The sequence below is a fragment of the Orbicella franksi genome, chromosome 15 (genome assembly GCF_964199315.1).
Source record: "Orbicella franksi chromosome 15, jaOrbFran1.1, whole genome shotgun sequence".
Classification (NCBI taxonomy): domain Eukaryota; kingdom Metazoa; phylum Cnidaria; class Anthozoa; order Scleractinia; family Merulinidae; genus Orbicella; species Orbicella franksi.
Window position 1 is genome coordinate 18,759,173 of NC_138159.1, and position 21,988 is coordinate 18,781,160.

At 37.5% G+C, this 21,988-nt stretch overlaps 2 protein-coding genes across 5 annotated transcripts in view; both read right to left on the minus strand.

The window, feature by feature from the left end:
• Nucleotides 1–453: 453 nt before the first annotated feature.
• LOC145470202 (uncharacterized) lies at nt 454–12,755 on the minus strand. Its single transcript, XM_081454034.1, has 18 exons — nt 10,666–12,755; nt 9,866–10,044; nt 9,119–9,189; nt 8,450–8,613; nt 7,723–7,841; nt 6,956–7,065; nt 6,430–6,532; nt 5,771–5,857; nt 5,463–5,553; nt 5,138–5,189; nt 4,591–4,700; nt 3,898–3,979; nt 3,684–3,771; nt 3,239–3,339; nt 2,876–3,017; nt 2,531–2,614; nt 1,839–1,948; nt 454–1,245 (listed from the first exon to the last, which is right to left on the minus strand). Exons 1-18 carry the CDS (start codon nt 10,991–10,993, stop codon nt 1,203–1,205), a joined length of 2,064 nt encoding a protein of 687 aa, XP_081310160.1. The 5' UTR covers nt 10,994–12,755; the 3' UTR covers nt 454–1,202.
• The window catches only part of LOC145470201 (serine/threonine-protein kinase MRCK alpha-like), a 40,777-nt gene continuing 31,543 nt past the window's right edge, over nt 12,755–21,988 (minus strand). Inside the window, exons 50-57 of one of the 4 annotated variants that reach the window (XM_081454032.1) lie at nt 21,352–21,385; nt 20,865–21,027; nt 20,660–20,792; nt 19,868–20,002; nt 18,689–18,734; nt 18,111–18,183; nt 14,149–14,186; nt 12,755–13,665 (exon numbers count right to left, since the gene is read on the minus strand). In XM_081454032.1, coding sequence (XP_081310158.1) covers nt 14,186; nt 18,111–18,183; nt 18,689–18,734; nt 19,868–20,002; nt 20,660–20,792; nt 20,865–21,027; nt 21,352–21,385 — 585 coding nt within the window. In that variant the 3' untranslated portion in view covers nt 12,755–13,665; nt 14,149–14,185. Of the gene's footprint in view, nt 13,666–14,148; nt 14,207–14,228; nt 16,067–18,110; nt 18,184–18,688; nt 18,735–19,867; nt 20,003–20,659; nt 20,793–20,864; nt 21,028–21,351; nt 21,386–21,988 lie in introns of those variants that run through there. The other 3 variants (XM_081454029.1, XM_081454033.1, XM_081454031.1) reach the window with 3 other exon arrangements.

Below are 21,988 nucleotides of genomic sequence, written 5' to 3' on the forward strand. Positions count from 1 at the left end.
TGCAGAATGCGTTTTTTTAGCATTTTGGACAGTATTAGAAATTATCCTACAAGTCCTCCAACATTTTCTGAGCCTGTCCCAGTTTCCAATTGGACATTCCCACTGAAACTTAGCTCTCGTGGTGACAGAAAACTGAAATTTCTTGTGTCACAATCAGAAAAGGGTTACTTATTTTTTGTTAATTACGGTCTTAGCTGGCCAACATGCCAATGGATGTTACTTATTTTGATTACATATTTAAGTAAATAAAAAATTACCTGACAATGTTCATTAACAAATTCTTAATTGCTATATTTGCTCTGAACGTAACATACAGATTAGTGGTTTCGGTGTGACATTGAGTTTTGACTCGGTATTGAAGTATTGTGGTATTTGGCGATTTTATTGCCATATTACGGTATTTGCCCAACTGTTTGTGGTATTGCGCTGTCAACTCCCCCCCCCCCCCCTCCCATGTCCCACTCTGCAAGGCTAGGTGGACAGGTTTCATTTGGACTTTTGCTACCTTTGCTATGCCTTACCAATTCCGTAACAGAGACAAAAGAAGTTATAGAAATATAATACATTAAATGGGTAGAAGAAATTCCCATCGCTGAGTGTGTAGGCCCAGTCTAAACACACTGATGTGAAAATACAATGAAACAGATGTCCACTTGAATATTTTTTTTTGTTTCAGGCTCTAAAAAGACTGGGATGTTTTGCAATATGTAAATCACTGGATCTTTCTATTATGCAAGAGGTCTTAACTTTGATTAATAAAAATATCTCATGTGACACATATCCTCATTAGTGATGGTTGTAACCTGTGATCGGAGTTCTTTTTTTTCCCCATTTGCCCCCAAAACTCTTCCTGAATGCAGTTTTAATAGTTGTAACAACCTGAAGGTACATCATGCAGTGATTTAAACTTTGACAAAAGGTTTTTATGGTCAATCATGTATGGGCTGAGCATGGTAATACATTATCTTGAAGGAAAATATGTCAAATTCATTTATTATGTAATTTGAATGATCAATTCTTTAAAAAATTGCATTAATCAGTTCCTTGTGAGTAACAAGAATAAAACATAAGTAGTGATATTAAATGATGTTCGTAATTCTTTTTTAACGTGACATCTAAAGATTCTGAATTTTATTTACAATGAACTGAAAAAAAAAGTCTTGTCATAAGATTCGCTGTTCACGTCATCATGGCCATGATAATTACTGAGGACCCAGAGAACTCTGAGGTAAAAGATCGAGATAACTGAAAGAGAAAGAAAGAGAGAAATCACTTAAATATCGTAGTATTGGATTTGGGAAGTACAGTCAAACCTCTCATATGGAACAGAATAGAAGGAAAAAGTATATGGTGACATCTTTAAAGTGACATCCTCTAGAAGGACTTTACCGAACTCCACTTAAAAGTTTTACTAAAAGTTTTACTCTCTCTTTTCAAGACACCATATTACCCAATGTAAATGAAGCCATGTTGAAATAAGATCTCTCTTGATTCAATCTCTCATTAATATTAAAATCTTACTTTCATATATATAATGGAGAAGAGAGTTAACAAAAAGGTGATGCAGATCTAAACATAGCCTGTTGCAAACACAAGAAACAGCTTGGGAGAAATCAAAGTTTATGTATACCCAAGCCACAGAGGATGAGTCTGCAAAACATTCTCAAATTGCTTCCATCAGGCTTTGTAAAAAATGAGGCATTTTCTATTCTTTTGCTAAAATAGTGCTGACAGGATGTAGTTACATGTCATAACCTAGTTTACAGTACAAATGCATTGCCTTATGCAAAATGAGTAACAATCAGACACACATGCATGATGTGATGAAAATTGTTTACCTTGGGTTATACATTTCTATTCGTCCTCTCAATATTGATGGTCCCAGCAGTGTGCTAAACTGAGAAAGACACTCAGAAGCAGCTGTTGATGTGAGGGCATTATCGCTTTTCTGTAAAAATAATGTTGATATCAATGACAGTGAGCTGGGCAATAAAGAATACAAACATCTCATACATGTACAACCATGTGAAGATTTCTGCATACAACAGAACCTCTACTAATAGTCTCTATATGGCAGCCATATATCTATGATGGCTGGTAGTCTTCATTGCAGCCATTTGCCAATCCATTCTTTTCACTCTAATCAAGACCTCCCCTTAACAGCCATCTCTCTACAACAGTCTGACAGCTGATTCTGTCCCAATAGGTTGGCCATTGTAGGGAGATGGACCTTGCTACATGTATATCACACTCAACTCAATCTCCCTTGGATATGCTTTTTCAGCTATTACCATCTGAAACCATTGTCCACTTCCCTTGAGAGTTAGAGATACTGGGGTTCAACTGTAATTTTATTTAATTTATTATTAATAGCACCAATAAATATCCCTGTAGGTTTTTAACTTATAGATAAAACAATTACCTCTATATGATACCTGTTTCATGAATGGCAATAGAGAGAATTCCTACTTTGATGGAGAATCTTCTTTAACAAAGGGTTTAACAAGCTAACACGATGAGTTACACTTACCAGGCTGTAGAATATTATGTCAATGAATAGCTCAAAGTGTCTTTTAAATTGATTCTTTCCAATCCCTTTGGCTGTAACTGGTAACTATGCAACAAAATAAACACAGCAAACAGTCAGACATTTGAAGCATCATTACACTTTATTTAGCGTATTTCAAATGTTTATCATTTATCATAAAATAAAGTTACAGTCGAACCTCCGGTTGTGACCACCTCTCCTCAGCAATCAGTTTTCCAAAATACCAAAAGTTTCCAAGTAAATTCTCTATTGTTCCCTCGTACTATTACCTCTAAACTTACATGTAAGTACACAGTAATGACACATTGTTACTGTGAAGTTGGTTACCTGTGTACACACAGTTTCCAGCAGATGCAGATGTTGTGTGTAATGTTTGAAATGGGCAGCCTGTGCCACAAGTGGAATTAAACTAATCACTTCTTTTTGAGCCTTGGGGTTCTGCGACAGTTCTGCAACCAAGTCCACACACCTGAAGAATGGAAAATTGAACAAATGTCTACTCTACACTGCCCTTCAAACGTAGTCCTACGCTCCTGTACTTTGATCACTTTGATGTCTCTTTCATGACACAATTTTGCTAATAGCAAATGTGGTCAGGCTAACTACTATCATATGGCTTCTCTATTTTGACCACCAGTAATCTGTGATAAACAGATCCAATTTTCAGTCATCTCATGTGAAATAACTCACCCATCAGCCTTTTCCCATGGCTCAGCAGGTCTTCTAAACAAATGATCAGCACAGCCACCTCCTCTTCTCATCTTAGGAGCTAGAGATCCACAGGAGTACATCTGAAGAAATCAAAACGAGATATTCCTACATACAGTGTAACTACATTTCTCAGTGTGCAGTACAGTTTTATACAATAGCAAATAATGTACATGGTCTGCAAACCAGATGGATTTTGGGTTGACATTTGTCTTATTCATCTGACTGTGTCAAAGCAAATAATGGAAAATAAACTAAGATAAAAAAATTTTGGATATTAACTTGTATGTAGATTTGCCCTAAATTTGTTCTTTTTAGTTGCATTTGGGCTGCCTTCCAGGTTTGTTAAAATACTGTGAGGTCCTAAAATTATCAATAAGATATAATCTGTTGGGACACAAAATATCAGCCCTAAATTACATGATACCTGTCTATTTGTATGCAGTTCCATGTCATTGTCTCGTAATCTTTTGATCACACCAAATGTAGCAGGACCCTTTTCAGTTCCTGCATACCTGAAAAATAAATCACAAAAAAATGTGGTGAGCTTATCAGCCTTTGCTCATAATGGATGTCAGATACAAAGAAATAACATTTATTTAATAATTATTTGGCCAATGATAATTTCTAATAAAACTTACTTTTCTGTAGTAGCTTCCTGTTTCTCGACTCCTTGTAGACCTTCTGTTACTTTCTTTATCACAATACCTAGGGCACTCTCACCTGAAAATAAAACCAGTAAGAACTCAGATCAAACAAACACCATTTAATTATGCACACAGTGATTACAGCATACATGAGCTATTTCATCTGTATGTTTATGTAAATGAATTATTGGTGAAAGGGTGTACTGTATTGCATACACTCTTTACAGTCAAACCAAGTGAAGCATACCCTTCAAGTTTACATTAATGGATTGATTATTTGAATATTGAACCAACTAGTTGTTTCAAGAATGCAATAATGAATTGATTTTTTGGAAAATTGAACCCACTTGTCATTCCAAGAATATGGCTAATGTGTTTAATGTTAAAAAAATAATCAATTTTATATTGATTTTTGAAATGACTAGCAAGTTCAATATTCAAATAATCAATTCATTATTGCATTCTTGAAACGACTAGCTGGTTCAGTATTCAAATAATCAATTCATAAATGTAATCTTGAGAGGTACCCTTCACTTGGTTTGACTGTAATACGGAGATATTATAAAGAGGCTGGAAATTGGAAAATCAACTCTACTTATTTTTAAGTGCTGGGAAAATGTGCTCAATAATAATAATCGTTTTATGTTAAAGATTCTTACTTCAGAATCTTCTACACTCTGTACCTACCATAAGCTTTAACAACATTTGCCAGTGACATGGCAGCCCCTTGTCTGACTGATGGGATGCTGTCTGACAGATTCTCAAAAAATAATGAGTAAAGTTCATCCATGCTGGAACTAAAAACAAGATATGACATAAGTCACAAGATTGATCTACCTAAGAAAAAAGTGTAACAGTGGAACTCCACCTCACAGCCACCCCATTAATACAGCCACCTCGTTATTACAACCACCTCATTATTGCAGCCACTTTATTCTGGTCCGACCAAAAGCTCGGTCAGTCATTTTCTTTTTCAAACAACCCTTTTTAATATAGCCACCCCGACTAGGTTTTTGTGGCCTATTGGTGACCGCCTTAATGGGGGTTCCACTGTAATTCCTTTCCGTTTGAAAAATGTACTGCAGTTGAAAAATAGTCCATCATCTCAACGTCCCACTTGAAACCACCAGGTGCATATGCATAATCGCAAAATTTTATGTTAACTTTACAATTCAAAGTGCTTGTCAAATTGAAAATGTAATTAACATTTACTTATTATATTACTTCAACTTACCTGCACTCTTGAGGAAAACAGAGAACAAAATTTCCACAAGCTACACAAGCAGCTAGAAATAACAGAACTATATTAATCTCTAAATTCTCCAGCAATATAATGGCTGTTCTTTTATATCTAACTTCTGTTAATCAAAATGAATTTTTAACAAATTATGACCTAATGAAGTATTTCATAATAACTTTTAAGTGCAAAGAGGTTTGCTAAAAACAATATTCTCCAAAAAGGAATGGAAAATGTGTGAAAACTGCAAGAGAAAATATTAAAATATATGCTTGAAACATCTAATTAAAAAGAATTTAAGGAACATTACTGTCAGACATACCATCCCTAACAGGCCAGCTGTCATCTTTGAAACAACACACCAAAGCTTGTAGAAGATCTGAAACATGTGGCCGTAAACTATCAGGGTTCACCTAAAACAATCAAATGAAAAACACAATTATATTGGTATATATTCTTGATGTAAATTATATTGGACAGTTGGTGAAATCTATATGATCTTGCTATCCTTTCTCAACATACTAGTAAGTTTCACAAAATGAACCATATAGTTGTTGTGGATAATAACAAAGCATTTTTGAGACCAGATGTCCTTCAATGTAAAATCACTGACGATAATAGTTACCTAACCTTAGTTCCTAGTTCAGCTATGCAGGCACAAGCAGCCTCTCTGACGGCATGGTTATCTGCCTTGGTCTGACTTATATAAAATTCCACCTGTATTTAGCAAGCAGAATAGACATCCACATCATGAATACAAGAAATTGTCTTAACTGATCAGATTGTCAAACTGTTGTGCTTATTGAGCAGGGAAGCAAACACACTTTTGTTAAGTAAGGCTCATTTAATTTTGCTCTCAAGTAAACATACAACTAGTAAATTATTATAATTGTCTCTTGAAAATTGAAATGGAACATATACTGCAAAATATACATTCAAGTAAATTATATATTAACAACTCTTCCTACCCCTATGCTACACAACAATCCATAATTCACACATTAAATATTTTAACTACAGACTTCATCTGTACCAAGTAAAAAAAATCCCCTGGCTAAAACTCTGACATCTCGAAATTATTGTTAACTCCACTTTCCCCTGAAATTACTCCTCCAAGGTTGATATGAACAACTTGAGACACCATAAAGTGTTTAACACAACACAAAGAGGGTGAAGGAAGAAACAAAACTAAAACATGAAGTTCTTCAACTAATGTATGTGGATATTGCTGCCTGAACAAAGTCATATAGCACAAATGACTGTTGCCAAGCAAAAAACTCTGTACTCACTGTTTCAGTGATGTATTTTTCCACCATGTGCTTCCCTTCAGTTCCTACAACCATTTTCCAGCTTTGTTGGGAGTATATTCTTACACCTTCTGCGACATAATACCTTCAACAAAAATCATTTATCACAAACAGTTGCTTCAAAGATCAGTACAGTTCATTTCTAGCATTGTCACAAAGTTTTAGTGTAAGTGGCTTTATCGTTGGCATGGACACAGTTTCGTCTCCGTTTATGGGGGCAACATGCACATCACCCATCCCCCCTCAGTCCCTTACCCTACCCCTGCCCAAAGATCCTGCTATGAACTTCTTAGATCTTGACAAACCTTGCAAAGACCTTCACAAGATCTTTCTGTCATTTCATATTTGTAAGATCTTTTGAAGATCTTTTAACGATCCTTGAAAGATCCTTCCCTTGTAAAATCCTCAAAGATCCTATGGTAGGAGTTTTTCACCAGGTCACCCAGCATATTAACAGCCAAGATCTAATGACAATAACGTTTAACATCTAAAGCTAATATGATCTAACCTGTTAAGACACATGGCTGGTAAAACCTTAGGGTAAAATCTTTCTCTTGATTCACTGTTTGGTAAAGTCTGCAAAAACTGCCTGGTAGCTACAGATGCTGCAAGGCGAACCTAACATAAAAAACACTTGATGTAAAGTTGAGAGCTTTTTTCATTGAGACAGAAGTAATTTGCTTAAAAAAAAAACACAAAGTATTGCTATTTAATATGATAATCAAGCCCTTCTATTTTGATGATATCTAAAATAATCTGTGTATTTATTTTTACTAGATTTGAGTTCTGAGAGAATACGTGTACATATTTTTGCATCATTCACTCCTAAATTTCCTAACTCTCACATTAGTATACGCTGAAGCTAGAAGTCAGAGAATTGAACAGAGTATGACCAATTTTGAGGGAGCTAACTTCAAAGTGTAGGACTTAACAGACATAATTTGATAGAACAACAGAAAAAATTATATGTGGAAAATAATACTTGTCTAGAAGCCAGGCTTCTCATTTTTGACATCACAAAATTATTCCTTTACTATCAGCCCTCTGACATATTAATGAGCATACATTTTTTATTTGAGACAATGCAACAAAATTCTGGTGATCAAATATTATGTCTTGTTACATAATTCTGGTAACAAGTGCTTGATTAAACAAAAGCCTTTCTGTAATTGGTAAGTTTAAGTTACTGACATAAATTTTATGATATGTTTATGGAACTGAATTTTTGTAAATAAAAATTAGAAACAGTCATGTGTCATTCCACATATATCTTACTTGACTCCAGTTATCAGACAATCCTTTTTTCAGATAATCTGCAAATTGTTCTCCATGCTTAAGAATAGCATTCTCTTCAATATCTACCACCATTGCCTCTGCTGCTTCAGAGATTTCATCTGAAACAAACACAATGGAAAAATGATGTTCCACACCACTAGAAGCCACTTCAAGCTGACCATCACAGCTAAACGTTTGCGACTAGTTTTAAGTCATCTTCTAAAATGCCATCTTCTTCATAAAAGTGATCTTCAGGTTGAAGAAAAAATGAAGATGTCTTAACTAGTTAAAAAATTCAGTTTTTTTTTTTAAATTTTAAATTTTTTAGTCTTGTAAATGGAATCTTCTCACAAACCGCTCAGTGGGAGCGATGCCAAGCTGAACCAAACAGCCTGACCTCTATTAATGTAGCAACATAACATATTAACTGTCTTACAATGGCACAAAAAAGTGACTAGAAAATAACTGATTCACTGCAACTAAATAGACTCTAAAAATACTTGGGTGGGTGGGGCATGTCAGGCAATGGCCGATGGCAAAACAAAAACTGAACCATGTACAAGCCACGTGACCTAAACCACTTCATACACTTGTACCCAGATTCCCAGCTGTGTGTGAGAAAATTGTTTTCCACTTCATTCATTCCTCAGCCAGCGGAAAAACACACATCGCAAAATTTAAAATTTATATATTTTTTGGAAATTTTAACAAAACTTTGAAATCCTACCTTGCTTTCTTCCCAGTCGAACAAGTGAAGCACAAAGTTGATAACCGGTTTCTCGCACAAATCTGTTTGTGTGGTTCAGAGCCTGGAATATGAGATCCAGAAGATTCTGAGTGATGTGCTCATTAAATGCCTTGCCACAGCCTTCGATCACTGACTGAAGACATCTGAAGAATAACATGTTACTTTTAGAAATCTTTTTTTTTCCTTGACATACAGCGTACACATAACTAATCTATAATAATTTGTCACAAATGGAATTTAAGAAAACACCATGTGAGAATGTGCAGGGCTTTCATTAAGGTCTGGGCACCGAGCAAATTGACCGTCCGGATTGAACATCTAGAGAAACATTTTTCTCATAAAGATGTTCAATAAAAAAAGTTTTGTCCTCCTGCTGAAAACATTAATGAAACCCCTGAATGTGTATGTTGATATCACAAGCTGTTTCTGTACCTCTATACAGAAACTATGAAACTCCAGATGTGCTTATGTTTGGAGAGACTCAACTGAAAAAAAAAGCAGCGGAAACACTCGCCTTGGGGGATTGTGTCACCACAGCATTTCTTACAACTCCACAAACCTTGCAGTTGAGTACATTTCTATAACTTTCCAGGAACAAGAAAATCCTTGGTGTTTCTTTATCAACTTTATAAAGAGCTTTAGACAAACCTCATACTCGTCTCTAGATGTTTCCAGCCTGCTGTGTCATGGAATATCTGAGCTGCATCTGCTTTCTTGTGCTAGGAAGTTGTAAGAAAAATTTTACAAAAAGAAAAACATAGCACCAGGCTACGTGGTAGGGATCATTGCATGATGCTGCCTTAAAGTTTACAACAGCACATTAGTTGAGGACAAAACTTTATCAGCTGTAAATCTGCTTGCGCTCAAAGGAAACATCGAGGTTTCCCAGCATTTTGTGATGTCAACATGACCACAAAAAGCAAGACTGAGAGTGAATTTCCTTGCATATCCTAAGACAAATTTGGTGAAATCTGGCAGACTGGCGATAAAAATTTTACTTTACTTGGAGCCAGTTTTTCAGGGAAAACTATCTGACCAGTTTTTACACAGCGGGAAAAGACTAGAGTTACAAAAATTGAAAAAATTGCACGTGCAATCCCTACGCCTACTTTTTACATATTACATTCTTATCCTGGGTTATACATGGAAGAAGAAGAAGCTGTTAAGGATGTTGATGACAATCCTACAAAGTGCCAAGTAACAACATGCAATAGACTAGCAACCCATTTTTTATGAAAAACTATACTTTCCCAACACATCATGTTAAACTACAAAAGTAGTCTATTGCCAAGGCCTTAATAGGTTTTAATAGGCTGAAAACAGAGCTTCTTGCAGGCTAAAGAAGATGACCAACTCTTTGTTCCTGACACTGTTAACTCAAGCTAAAATACTTACAGTATCTTGTTCTGTGTCCTTTTCAGCACCAGTCAGTTTATAAACAAGTCCCTCAGCTACCTCACAAGGATCAGGCAGTTTCCTATCCAGATTTTCACTGACATTTTTTAAAATCTCATCATGACAAGCTATAAACACTGCTGGTCCTTTTGCTGCACAAAGAGCTCCAAGCACCTCCCCTTTTAAATCAAACAGAAAATCACTTAATAAGGGTTGACACTTTTATTACAGGAGAGAGGAACTGAGTTAGGGCCAAGGAAACATAACTGGATTAGAATTCAAAATTCATACTCAAAACTGTACTCAAACTGCTATCTAAGGGATGGAGCATTATTTTCTCAGGGGGGTGGTGAGTTGGGTAATTTCCAACGGGGAAAAAGGTCAGGCAAGTGCTTTCTACTAACCAGGTCCTGTGTTTGACTAAAAAAAAATCTTGCACGAGCTATTGCTAAAATCATGCACAACCTAAAGGTGAGAAAAAAAATTTCATGGTCCAGACATGAATTTCATGCCCAACAACCCCTCAAAAAATTCATGGTCCATCCCTAAAGGCCTCTAATACTGTATCCCCTCCAACCTCTTCAAAATAAATATTACGTAAACCAGTTACACAAACATCAATTCCTATAAAATGGCGTTGGCCAGGGTTTTGAGTACACAGTATATGATTTTAACTTGGGTTTACAGTTTAGTGACCAGGGTTTAGTCGTTCGGAATTTTTGACAGATTAAGCTCAGTCAGCAAAATTTTTTTTATATTGATCCGCGTTTATAAAATCTGAATTGTGAAGTTCGTTTTACCTGAAGCAATCCTGACTCTGGCTTCGTCATCGTGCATTAATTGCAGTGCCTGTTTTCTAAGGTTCTCGCTGAAATCCTCAGACCCAAGGTTGTTCAAAATTAAAGCCTTTGATCCAAGCAGCCCTCCTTGCTTTGTCTCCCAACCTCGATCAGTCGATGTGACAAATTCAGTTAAAGAGTTTTGCAAATCCTCAACTTTTTTAAGATCTGAAGTGAAGTTTGAAGAGTCTTTCAACCTCTCCTCTAAAGTTTGAAGGCCCCTGTCTCTTTCAAGCTTGACGTGACTACAAAGAAGTGCCAAGATGTCATCTATAGTTTTGTCCGCCATCTTTCTTTGAGTATGATGAAAAGGATTGTGGGTAGAACTTGCTTATCTTTCTACTATGGCCCGGTAGGGTGGGGAAAATATATTTTGGAACTCCGTGATTAAATAAAAGACGCTGTTGTTGTTGTTGTTAGTATCTCACCGAAAACAGCCGCCATCTCGTAGCTAAATCTTACAGTGTATTGTAATAAACAGGCGTACATCAAGCTTCGTTATTCTATCAAGCTTTTCCACACTCTTGCAAAGTATTCTTTTAAGTACGTTGTGCCAGTTTTGTATGACTTCGAACTTGACGGGGGAGGGAAAGAGATTGGAAGACGGAGATATGGGGGGTTATCTTCCCTTTATTATGCCACCGAGGCGCATCAGAAATGTATGATTGTAGATATTTACCGTACATAAATTAGGCCCAATACCAGGCAATATCAGGGCCGGAGATTAGTGACTTGATATCGCAGAATATCAGGACTGCGCGGAGAAGACAGGGCCCCTGTATGTATGGGTATGCACCGCTGTGAAGGGTATGGTGTTCAGGCAGTTTAGTCTGGGCTAGGGCGTAGAAATCAGACAGTTTTGGTCTAGAATAGGGCATATTTTAACGGAAAAGTGGTAACTGTAGAAATAATTTAATCTAGAACAGGGGTTCTTTACCCGAGGTTCAATAATAGAAAGTGACACTCGGAAGTAATTTTGTAAGATATTGGTTTAGTTAGGGTATGTTGGAGTACAATAGTGATAAGGGTTCTGCATGGAAGATAACTATTCTCGGATAGGGCAGTGGTTTTTGGTGCCTAGTCTAGAATAGGGTTCCAAAACAAGCTGATCATGGTTTAGTGTAGTGTAAGAGTTTCAGTGTCCCAGCGCCCAAAGGTTGACAATATACCTCCCCCACTCCGCCCGAAGATAAGGCCTCGATTGCGAGTACTGACAAGATTGTCCAAGGAGCCGATTGAAAGGCGTAAAGCAAGGCAGTTCGACATAACTGAAGCTCTGTTTAGTTAAGGTTCAATGACTCACCCAAGGATGAACAAAAACCACTGGAATTTTCCACAGCAAAAGATTGAGCTTTAATTTGCTACTCTTGCATGGCATTGTGTTCGTTATTTAAAATGCTGTCAAAAAGTTATATTCAATCTACTATTGTACATAAAATATATAAAACCCTGAATTTCAACACAGTTGGTGTAAGGTATGGAAAACAACATATTACAAAGCATTTCACAAGCTGAATATTTCATTTGTCATTATAAGACAAACGGTTGATACACAGTAATGTCTTCAATGATCGCTAGCTACCGAATTCGAAAACTGGACACACCGTCAAATCGCAATGGTTTTCAAGAGAATGAGACATTATCACTGAGAGATTTGTTCCAAACAATCAATCAAACAAACAAACAAAACAACACAAACAAACAAACAATAGAAACGAAGAAACCAAAAACAACAGAATTACACTCGATTGCCAACGATCAATTAAAGCAGCCTTATAAACAACAATTACATTTCTTTTCTACATTACATTTCAATTAATTTCATTTCAGTCTAAGGAATACAGTTGAAACCTGCAATCTTGAAATTTCAAGGGAAATGAAACCACTTCCTGTGAGTGGGGTAGAAGAGAGCCGATAGAAAATAATTGAAAAAATAAGGAAAAAAAGACGCTTTCGAAATAGCGGGGAGTTCAAGATAGCAAGGTTAAACTGTACCTAACTTTTCACTTCTCTTCCCTTTGATTTACAATGTGAGTTGAAGCTCCCCCCCCCCCCCCATCAAGTCAATTGTTTTCATTTACAATTGTATGCTGTACTGACTTAAAACTGACTTTGAATTACAGTGACTCTAAATAAATGGAAGATTAAAACTATATCGTCCTAAATCTCTGAATCCTTACATAATCATTACAAGATCTCTGAAAAGCCCTTCTTGCTTACGCAGATACCCATTATAAAGATTCTGACAAAGAGATTAAAACCCCTACAAGAATGAATATTTTTGCTTACTTTACAGCGAGGTTTTTGACATGCTTTTTATTCCAGTGACCTGCCAACTTAAATCTGAGATTTACTTTCGAGTCAACCTACAACAGTGAACAAAAAAGACTGAAGAACCAAATGAAAAACGCTCGTCTCTACCTACATTCTCAGTCTACGACCAAAACAATCACAATACCAGATGGAAAGTGCCAAAGGTAAGCACAAACAACTCATGTTTTCACTAAAATTATTTCGAATTGGCACACTTTACCGGTTCTCTAGTCTTTTCATTCCGCGCGGTTTTGTTACCTAATTGCTGAGGAAAGGTTTTCCCAAACGATTTCACCGTAACTGAAAACATTTACAAATCTGTATAAATTTATATAAAAGGCTGCCAACAAATTAAATCTAAGCCCGCTCTCTTGCTTCCAACCCTAATCGAACCCTCATGATTCTACAAATAAACTCTATTCCATATAAGGAGAAGATCGCTATATTAAGGTTATAAACCAGCCCTGCCGGTTGATCACATGTGATTATCACCTGCTGTCATGGTTCCAGACCATGCCGGTGTGCACACTCGTGTTTGAATCGACGCAGATTCGTCCAATCATTAATAGAAATCTTTTCAAAAACAATGTGAAAATGACGGACTTTGGATGAATAACTCACTTCATACATGTTAAAAAACAACGCAACCTGTACGAAAAAAAACAAAAGAAAACATAATAACAGTTAGATCGAAGAACACCAGTCAGAGGTAGAGAAGATTAGAAAAATGGAGTAGGCCTAAGCTAGTTATTTGCCGCTCCCCGGCTCTAGTCTGGTTTCGCTCCCCCCCCCCCCCCCAACCCCCTCTCTCTGGGGAAGGAGTGCGGGCTCCCGACCAGCGGCTGTTAATTATCGAGAGACAGCCTGTGTTTGCAAGCTGAGTAAGCACATCACAAGAAAGATGATATTAAAAGAATTTTATGTAGAAATCATATGGTTAGAGCTGTAAAAAGCAGCCCAAGAGAGACCTTGTGAAGACTAGTACACAAGGAAAGGGCGAAGTTTGGCTGATGCCACGATTCTGTACGAAAGATCGAGAAACGCGGAGAGAGAGATTGCAAAAGGAGATTCCAAAATGAACAAGAAATTGTTGAGTTGGTTCAAAAGAAATAAAAGTGAGTCACTAATTACCTGCTCTGCTCGGCAATTCCATCAGAATCTCGTCGTATCTGAAAAATTCAATTGAACACTGCAAGCATGTTAGTATCACTAAAACAGTGATGTATGGGAAACTGTTGGTAAAGGTACGCTGAGAGCATGAAGAGTAAAAGAGTTAATTCCCCAACATTAGCCAAGTTATTTTTAAACATGGTACCCAGTACTTCCGCGGTTGTTATCAGGCGCGTTACGTGGATATTTTCGTGGAGGACAAAAATGCTCGTAAAGCCACTTGGACTGTCCACGTGAGAAACTCCTCGTCACAGAATTGGCTATTCCTAGACTCTCCTAGAATATCCGAAACCCATCTTACAAAAGTTTAAGAAGGATAACCCTGGAAATAAGCTCTTTACGAGGGATTAACTCTCTCATCCTTCTTCCACTCTTGTTTGGAGTTGATAAAGGTAAAGTAACCGGCGTTGAGACATCGAATGTTAACGCTTCAATTCGTCAGAACAAAGTGGCGAAGGGTTAGTGTTGGAAATGTCAGTCAGCTTCACGGAATTGCTACGGCGTTTAGTTAATTCACCTTCATCAACTCTATTACACTAAAAATAAATGACAATATTTAGAGAGGAAGCCACATAAGCCTTCGTTGGTTTTCATGCAGGTCCTCTATATCCTGGTCGAATTGGAATTTGGAGATTTTGGTTTCTGCTTACTATGCCAAGATTTGCTGCTATAGATTATTAGAAAACAGCGCTTAAAAACGGACTGCCCATCATGTTTCATCTATTTTCGCTGGCATAATGGCATAATGGTATTTGTGACTGATTAAACGGCTTCAGACTTTAAAATGTTAACTTCGGGCGGTGTTATGACGAAATTCTTTACGGCAGTCTGAAGACAAAAATCTCCTCACGGAAGCCTATAGTCCACCATATTAAATATAGCTCGCAGAATCCCGAAAACGTCTGAAATAAGTCCATTTTCAGCATATCCTTGTCCCCCACTGAATTCGGATTGGAAAATATTATACAATGGATAAAAAAAGTTCCTCGAAGCATGGGAAGAGAATTGAAAAACCTTCAGAACGGGCAAAAACGCAGCATATACGGGAGGGAATAGACCGTTACAAAACCCACAAATAAGAAATAAACACCTGAAGTACTGTAAACACTTTATTAAGGTTTTTTTTTTTTTACAATTCAACGAATCTCTGATTTCGCAACATTTACGTGACCGCCAATGACAACAAATCAACCACGATCACGTGGTTAGAACAAGGCGCCCTTTTCCCGCCAAAACTTAGCATTGACAAACCCGACATAGGAAAAGAAACCATCCACTTTAATGTGAAGATATACGCCACAACGCATTTTCACTGTAAAAAAAACTGATATAAGCTTATATATAATAATGTGACCCAAAATTGCCTTTGGACAAAATAATTAAATATGAAAAATTGTACCACCTATAACAAGCGATATGAAATATAGAACAATATTTTCTAGATTCAAAACAAAATTATTTTAGAACATCTTTCTATAGATCCAAAACATTACAACTTTAGCCATCTTCTTTATTTAACAGCCGTCAAAAACTATAGCTTTCTGTTCGTGCTAGCCGATAATATTTAGTCTTTGCAATTCCTCGTAGTCGTTATGGTCGTCACACAACCTTAAGTGACACTTGTCACGCAACTGGGGCAGAGAACCGTTTGCGTTACGACCTAAACGACAACTTGTGAAGAATCATCTCAATTTGAACCAAAATAGTATTTTATCTTTTAAGTTTTTCGATTTAACGACAGGACATTTTAGGTTTTAGGGATAAATTCTTCCATTAGCCTTTGGGCAAAGTAGAAAAGTATTTATAAAGTAAAAATTCATCAGTTTATTTCTAAATTCAGCCACTCGAGCCTTTGACAAGTAACACAGCTTCCTTCAGTCTGTGGGGAGAATCAGAAAAAAAATCACCGTTTAACCCTCTCAATCTTAATGTCAACAACGGAATTCTCCCAAATACTTAATGCACAATCACGGTAATTCTTTTCAGGAGAATTCCGTGTACAATCATGCATTTATAGATGGCTAGATGAGAGATCGCAAATTTTATAATCTGCATAAGAAACGATTAAATAATGAATCAGTGTTCGATGCTGTAGGATTATAAAAGAAAATGAACTAGACGATATTGACATAGATGCGTTAGAATAACTATTACAGTGATTATAATACATGGGTTAGTAAGAAGATTGGACGTTAAATTATTACAAATATAGTAACATAATTATGAAGATGTACAAGATAATTAATTAAAGTAAATAGGTTAATTATCACCAGAACAAAATAATGTTAACATCAAGCGGGTTAAATAAAGCGAAGACGTTAAATACGTATGTTAACCACACCGAAAGGCCGAAGAAAGGTGAAGGTGTATGTTAATGTAAATGTTACAAAACAGAAATTTAAACTTAGTTTCATTTAAAGTTTATCATATGCGATTCGGAAACATATACTACACAAACTGAATGGATAACTTTTCAATCAATCACTCGTTTTTAATGTGTCGAAGTTTAGATAGCCGAGGGTTTGTTTACACCTGGTTTTATATTAACGTTTCATCTTATATGATTATAGCAGATTTGAAAAACGAACGTTTGAATATTAACTAATTAGTTTAAATGGTTAAAATTAAGTTAAAGTACTTTAAAATTTAATTTTAATAATTTCACATCAAGTATTAAACTCGACATTTACGTTTGAAAAACATTTTAACTTTGTTTAACAATACTGTCATTATTATCGAGTGCAGCAAAACAAAAATGGATACTAACAAAAGAATGTATCTTCTTGTAAACCAACACGAAATGTCTCATATAACTGGCCCAGCCTATAAGCCTTTGTTAAGTAACGGTGGAATGCTGACGAGATGCCAAACGAACAAGTACTTTGGCCAAAGCGTTAAAAAAAACTTGGCAAAGAAAAACAGTTCTGCCGTGAATGATGAATCGAACTAAGGCAAAATCAACAAGCGTAAGATGTGACTATGAAACCCTGTAATTTTCATGGTTCGCTTTTCGGTGTGAAAGTTCCATTTATTATCTTAAAGCAGCATCGATGAACCAAGCGAAGACTTCTTTATAGACTCTACACGGAGATAGCCTGTTCCAGGCTCTCGGTCAATGGGGACGATCAAAAAATTGAGCGGGCGCCCGCCCGCTTTTTCCATCATCCCCAATGACCAAGAGCCTAGAACAGGCTAACACACAGAGAGAAAGCGTGTATTATGACGTAGCGACCTCGCGAACAAGCCGGAGATATACCTACGCGACTTGCCCCTTTATCCTCGTTCCTCGTAACTTTCGCGTGCACTCGCGTGATCAGTTTTGGGAGAAAATTCCCGACGAGTAGCAATTTCATAGCACTACACAAAATGACTAGAGACAGTTTGAATTTTTCCAGCATGTTTTGTAAGTGAATAATTTTGGTAACGAGCATTTTCGTTGCATCAGGGAAGAATTGCTCTGTTGCTGAAATTAAAAATCGCACGGCAATGCGAAACGAGAACAGAGACCTTACGCAATTACCACCGCGACCCCAAGGACAACGCCTAGTAAAACATGAATTTATATTTAACCTTCGAAATTCGTAATTGTCTAGATCTGTTCAGTGCACCTATCGGTCTCAGAGCCTGCTCAAGCTAACCATGTAACACCAGCGTTCAATTCCAAATGAAAATAAGAACACATTAGCCACCGTCATTTGCATTTCCCAAAATACGCAGAACTTAATCATTTCACGATGTTGTTGTGCAGAGGACAAAGAAATATTCATAGATTCATAACGCTCGTGCACAACCATTGTTCTACTCATTAAACCTTTTGTTTGGTGGCGTTCTCGTTGCCGTTTCCGTCGTGATTTGCTTAAGTTCTCTAATACTTATATATGAACAGCCCGTCATTTCAAACCCAACAAGAGCCTGGTACCTACCAGTCTGGTGATGTCACGCCTTCTTCTTGACTTCCCAGCGGTAACACGCTCAGGCCTGAGCTGGACCCTGAACCTGGTGAGAAATGCTCTCAAGATCAACTTCTAAATTCGCATTAATACTCTGAATACCTGTTACATAATTTTTTGTGAGAGAATTTAGCATTCATCACCTTGGAATTCTTACAAGTCACTGCCGTATGAAAATAACCCAACAAAACAGAATTTATTTTGCGCAAGCCTGAGCCTAAGGTGGGAATTTTACTATCAACGAGAATCTGTTCGAAATCTTTATTCTCCTCACTGATCTTCACAAGTTCCCTTAAACGTCCGTTGTCCGTAGCTCCGGGGTCGAGCGCACTGACCATGAGGCCACCGCGCACCCCATAATTGACCATTCTCTTTTTTGCCTTCACATGTATGCTGTAATTTGTATTGTTATAAATAGTAAAAGACACTGCACTGCAAACGGGCCAATGATTGGTACTAAAGACTGCGAGCACGTTACCGCATCCACAAGGCAATATATCAATGAAAAAGAAAAAAAATTATGTCGCTGAAAGAATATTATCTTCACAAACCTGTCGAATGTCTCGGTGAATCACTCTCGGGGAGATTTAAAAGATCCTATAAAGCAAGATAAATTAACAGTTACTAGAAACGCTTCTAACGGCAATTTCCGTTCGGGCGTCAAAACAAAAGAGTTACAGGGCGTTGGGCTGCCTTGACGAGATCACTGCTTTTAGGCATATAATGGCACAACATCTTGGCTTTACACCAAACACTAAGAACGTAAAGAAGTCACATCACTTAGTTCTAAAGCCTTACAATCTGACTTTCAAACAACATTGAAGACCCATGGTGTAGCAAACCTTTAAAAATCGAAGTAGAGAGCCACCACAGCACCTTATAAAGCCCCTGAGTACAGCAAAGGCCCCAGTGATAAAGATCAGCGAGCAGACCTAAAGATATCGCTTAGGACAAATTGAAGTGACTTGCTGTGTGCTCGGTGCGACTATCATAAAAGCAAAAAAATTCTATCTCCTATCAGGTGGAAGTGCTTTGGGCAAGAAGTGCAAAACAACTAAGATCAAAGCTGAGACAACAATACAAAGTCCCGGAAGACAGACTAAGTTTAATCGGTTGGCAACTGCGCCATTTCACTTGGTTGAGTGGTTAGTACAAGAGTTCGAGAGTTTGCACAGATAAACGGTTAAAAGGGCTTAGATTAGCCCAGAAGATACACAGCTACTGAAAGAACTACTTAGTGAAAACTTACGTTAGAGACAAAGAAATTACGTTCTCAACACGGAGAGAAACTGTTTTATATAAGAGCCAGGGTCCCAATAATTTTAGTAAAACTGTAGCAAGTAAACCATGAAAAAGGCAAGAAAACATTAGAATGATACCACACGAAACCGAAACTTATCCCTGTTAAAGAAACTAAGAAAGACGAGCATCCAGTGTGGTGAAAGGTCAAAGAACAGGTTGGAATAAAAGTACAGAAAGATTTATCAGATATCGTTTTATGCAATACACCACTGAAATAGTTAGTTGCACTGTAAAGCAATCCCGACGAATTGAACGTGACGAAAAGCTCGCCTAACCATCGACTGAAATCGGAAACGCTCGGATTATTTTCGGAATACGTAGGTCTTCGCGATACTTCGGAAAATTCTTCAAAACCGTGACTTGGGTTGCTGCCTCAGCTTTCTCCGTCAAAACACCAAATAAAAGAGTTACTATCTAGGGATGCCGACCCGTGAACCTCTGCCTCTACTGCCGCCATTTGTCAGTTCAGCTTCAGCCGCCGCATGCCTTTTGCTCAACTCTAGAGCTAAAGCCAACTGTCTCCGTTCATCTGCAACACTTTTGGGTCTCATGGTATTGACGTACTAGACAAGAAAACAGCGCTAATATCAGCAGCGATATTCCTCTTGTTTCTTCCCAAACCTCCTTATATTTTTCAGTGGAAGAGCTTGGCAGTGTTTCCGTAGATAATGTACCATTTAAGTGTGTGAAGTAATGGTAAGCCCAGAAAAAAACCAACATAAAAACAGCAAAGACAAATAATCCTGAGAAGCTTTGCAACAGGAAGCTTTCCAATTAAGATGTAGAAAAGATTAGGGACAACTTCTCTACACCGTTAAAAGCAACAAAACACAACAGTGTCCATCTTTTGGCAATAATTTTTGTTTTAATTTGAATTAAAAGCGTTAAAAGACTCGTCACACATCCCTAACTTGGCTTGTCAACTAGCCCCCCAACGCAGGTGCTTTTTGTGCTCGTCACACAACCTTCCTTCGTGGGCGAAGAAGATTGCGTGACGAGGCCAAAGAACGTCTGCGTAAGAGGCTTCTTGTCACCTAACATTTTCCCAAAACATAATTTGGATGGGAAATATCATGTGACAGACCAAGGAGTGACTAGGTGACAAGCCATTTGAACCGTTCATAAATGAGTCACGCAGTCACTCCGTGGTAGAAAGGTTGTACCTTTACCCTAGAACTCCCCTTCTTTTTACACTACAATCCAAACCTCAACTTTTTTACCTGTGCGTAATTATCGAGGTCAGCGGAGAGACGATTTGAGCCATTCGTTACGCGCGTGTCATTTGACACATCATCAGCTGACTTCGTCGATGATGACCGAGGTCTCGCGACTGGCGGCGAAGCGTCAGAGGCACTAAAAAGAAGAAACCATTGTAAATGTTTCGTTCGATTTTAGAGCAAAACAAACAAAACAAAAGCCGAATACCTATTTACAACATTCGTAGACACTGATCGGCCATTAAGCATTCCTTGTCCCGGCCCAGCTGGTTTCAGTCCCTTTGCTGCTAAGTTCGGCCGTTGCATGAGAGTGGGATTGGCCGTGACCGCACGCTTAGACCTGGGACCCACTGAGGTTGCGCGTGGGATCACTGGGTAGAAAAAGAGATACAGCAACAAAATCAGAGGAATGCGATATTTTTGGAGGAGATTTAATTTACACTTCTCTGTTTCTACATACTGAATAAATTACAATGCTCTGATAATTTACTAGGACATAAGGTTTTGCAAAACACTCTGAAAATGAAAAGAATTGAGAACGAAAATCAGCGATAGTAAAACAGATCGACGTTTATTAATCAATGTAATCTTGTAACAATTCCTGTAAACTTCACGTTTCAAACCAAAGACTTTCAAATCCCTGCTCTCCCTGTTAGTACACTAGCATTGCTACTTTTAACTGTTTATATCTGTACCTGGTGGAGGTTCCTCCTCAACGCTCCGGTGACCCTGAAACAATGAAATACTTCATTAAAAACATGAGTCTAAAAAAGAGGCTGACTTTTGGCCAAATGACAAAGAGGCCACCCAAAACTCTCGTGATTCTTATGAGACAATCTCGGCCAGCCGCATTAGTAAGGTGTGCTAGGACAAAAACTGTAAATCTCCCAAGTATATCAGATCTCATTTGGGTAAAAAGTAAATAAAGTAAACTACTTTTTGACCAGGTACTGGCGGTTTCCCCTCAAAACTATGTCATCCATTTTTCCATTGTGTAATTGTTAAGCCTGGGTTCTCACTAAGACACTAACACATGTATAAGCAAAACGGTAGTGAGGACGCCCACAACACAAGCATAAAGAAAAGAAGAAGCAAGAAGAACAATTTTCTTCTTCTTGGGCTCATGGTTAAGTCAAGTGAGAAAGCACTTATGAAAACATAAGCATTAGTATAAGTCGGCCATCTTGTTTGTCTGGATCGAGAAGGTATGGAATTCAAAATATGGTAACTATCCATTCTGCGCATGCTTATAGTTGGGTTGTGAGCGTCCTCGCTACCGTTATGCTTGTGTTTATGTCGTAGTGAATACCAGACCTTACATAGCATATACTG

Bases quoted from the DNA above. Each gene is read 5' to 3' on its own strand.
- LOC145470202 (XM_081454034.1), bottom strand. From the start codon at position 10,993: ATGGCGGACAAAACTATAGATGACATCTTGGCACTTCTTTGTAGTCAC. The intron at 10,045-10,665 runs GTAAAACGAACT...TTGATTTAAAAG, and splicing joins CAGAGTCAGGATTGCTTCAG to GGGAGGTGCTTGGAGCTCTT. The intron at 3,018-3,238 runs GTGAGTTATTTC...TCCATTCTTCAG, and splicing joins CCATGGGAAAAGGCTGATGG to GTGTGTGGACTTGGTTGCAG.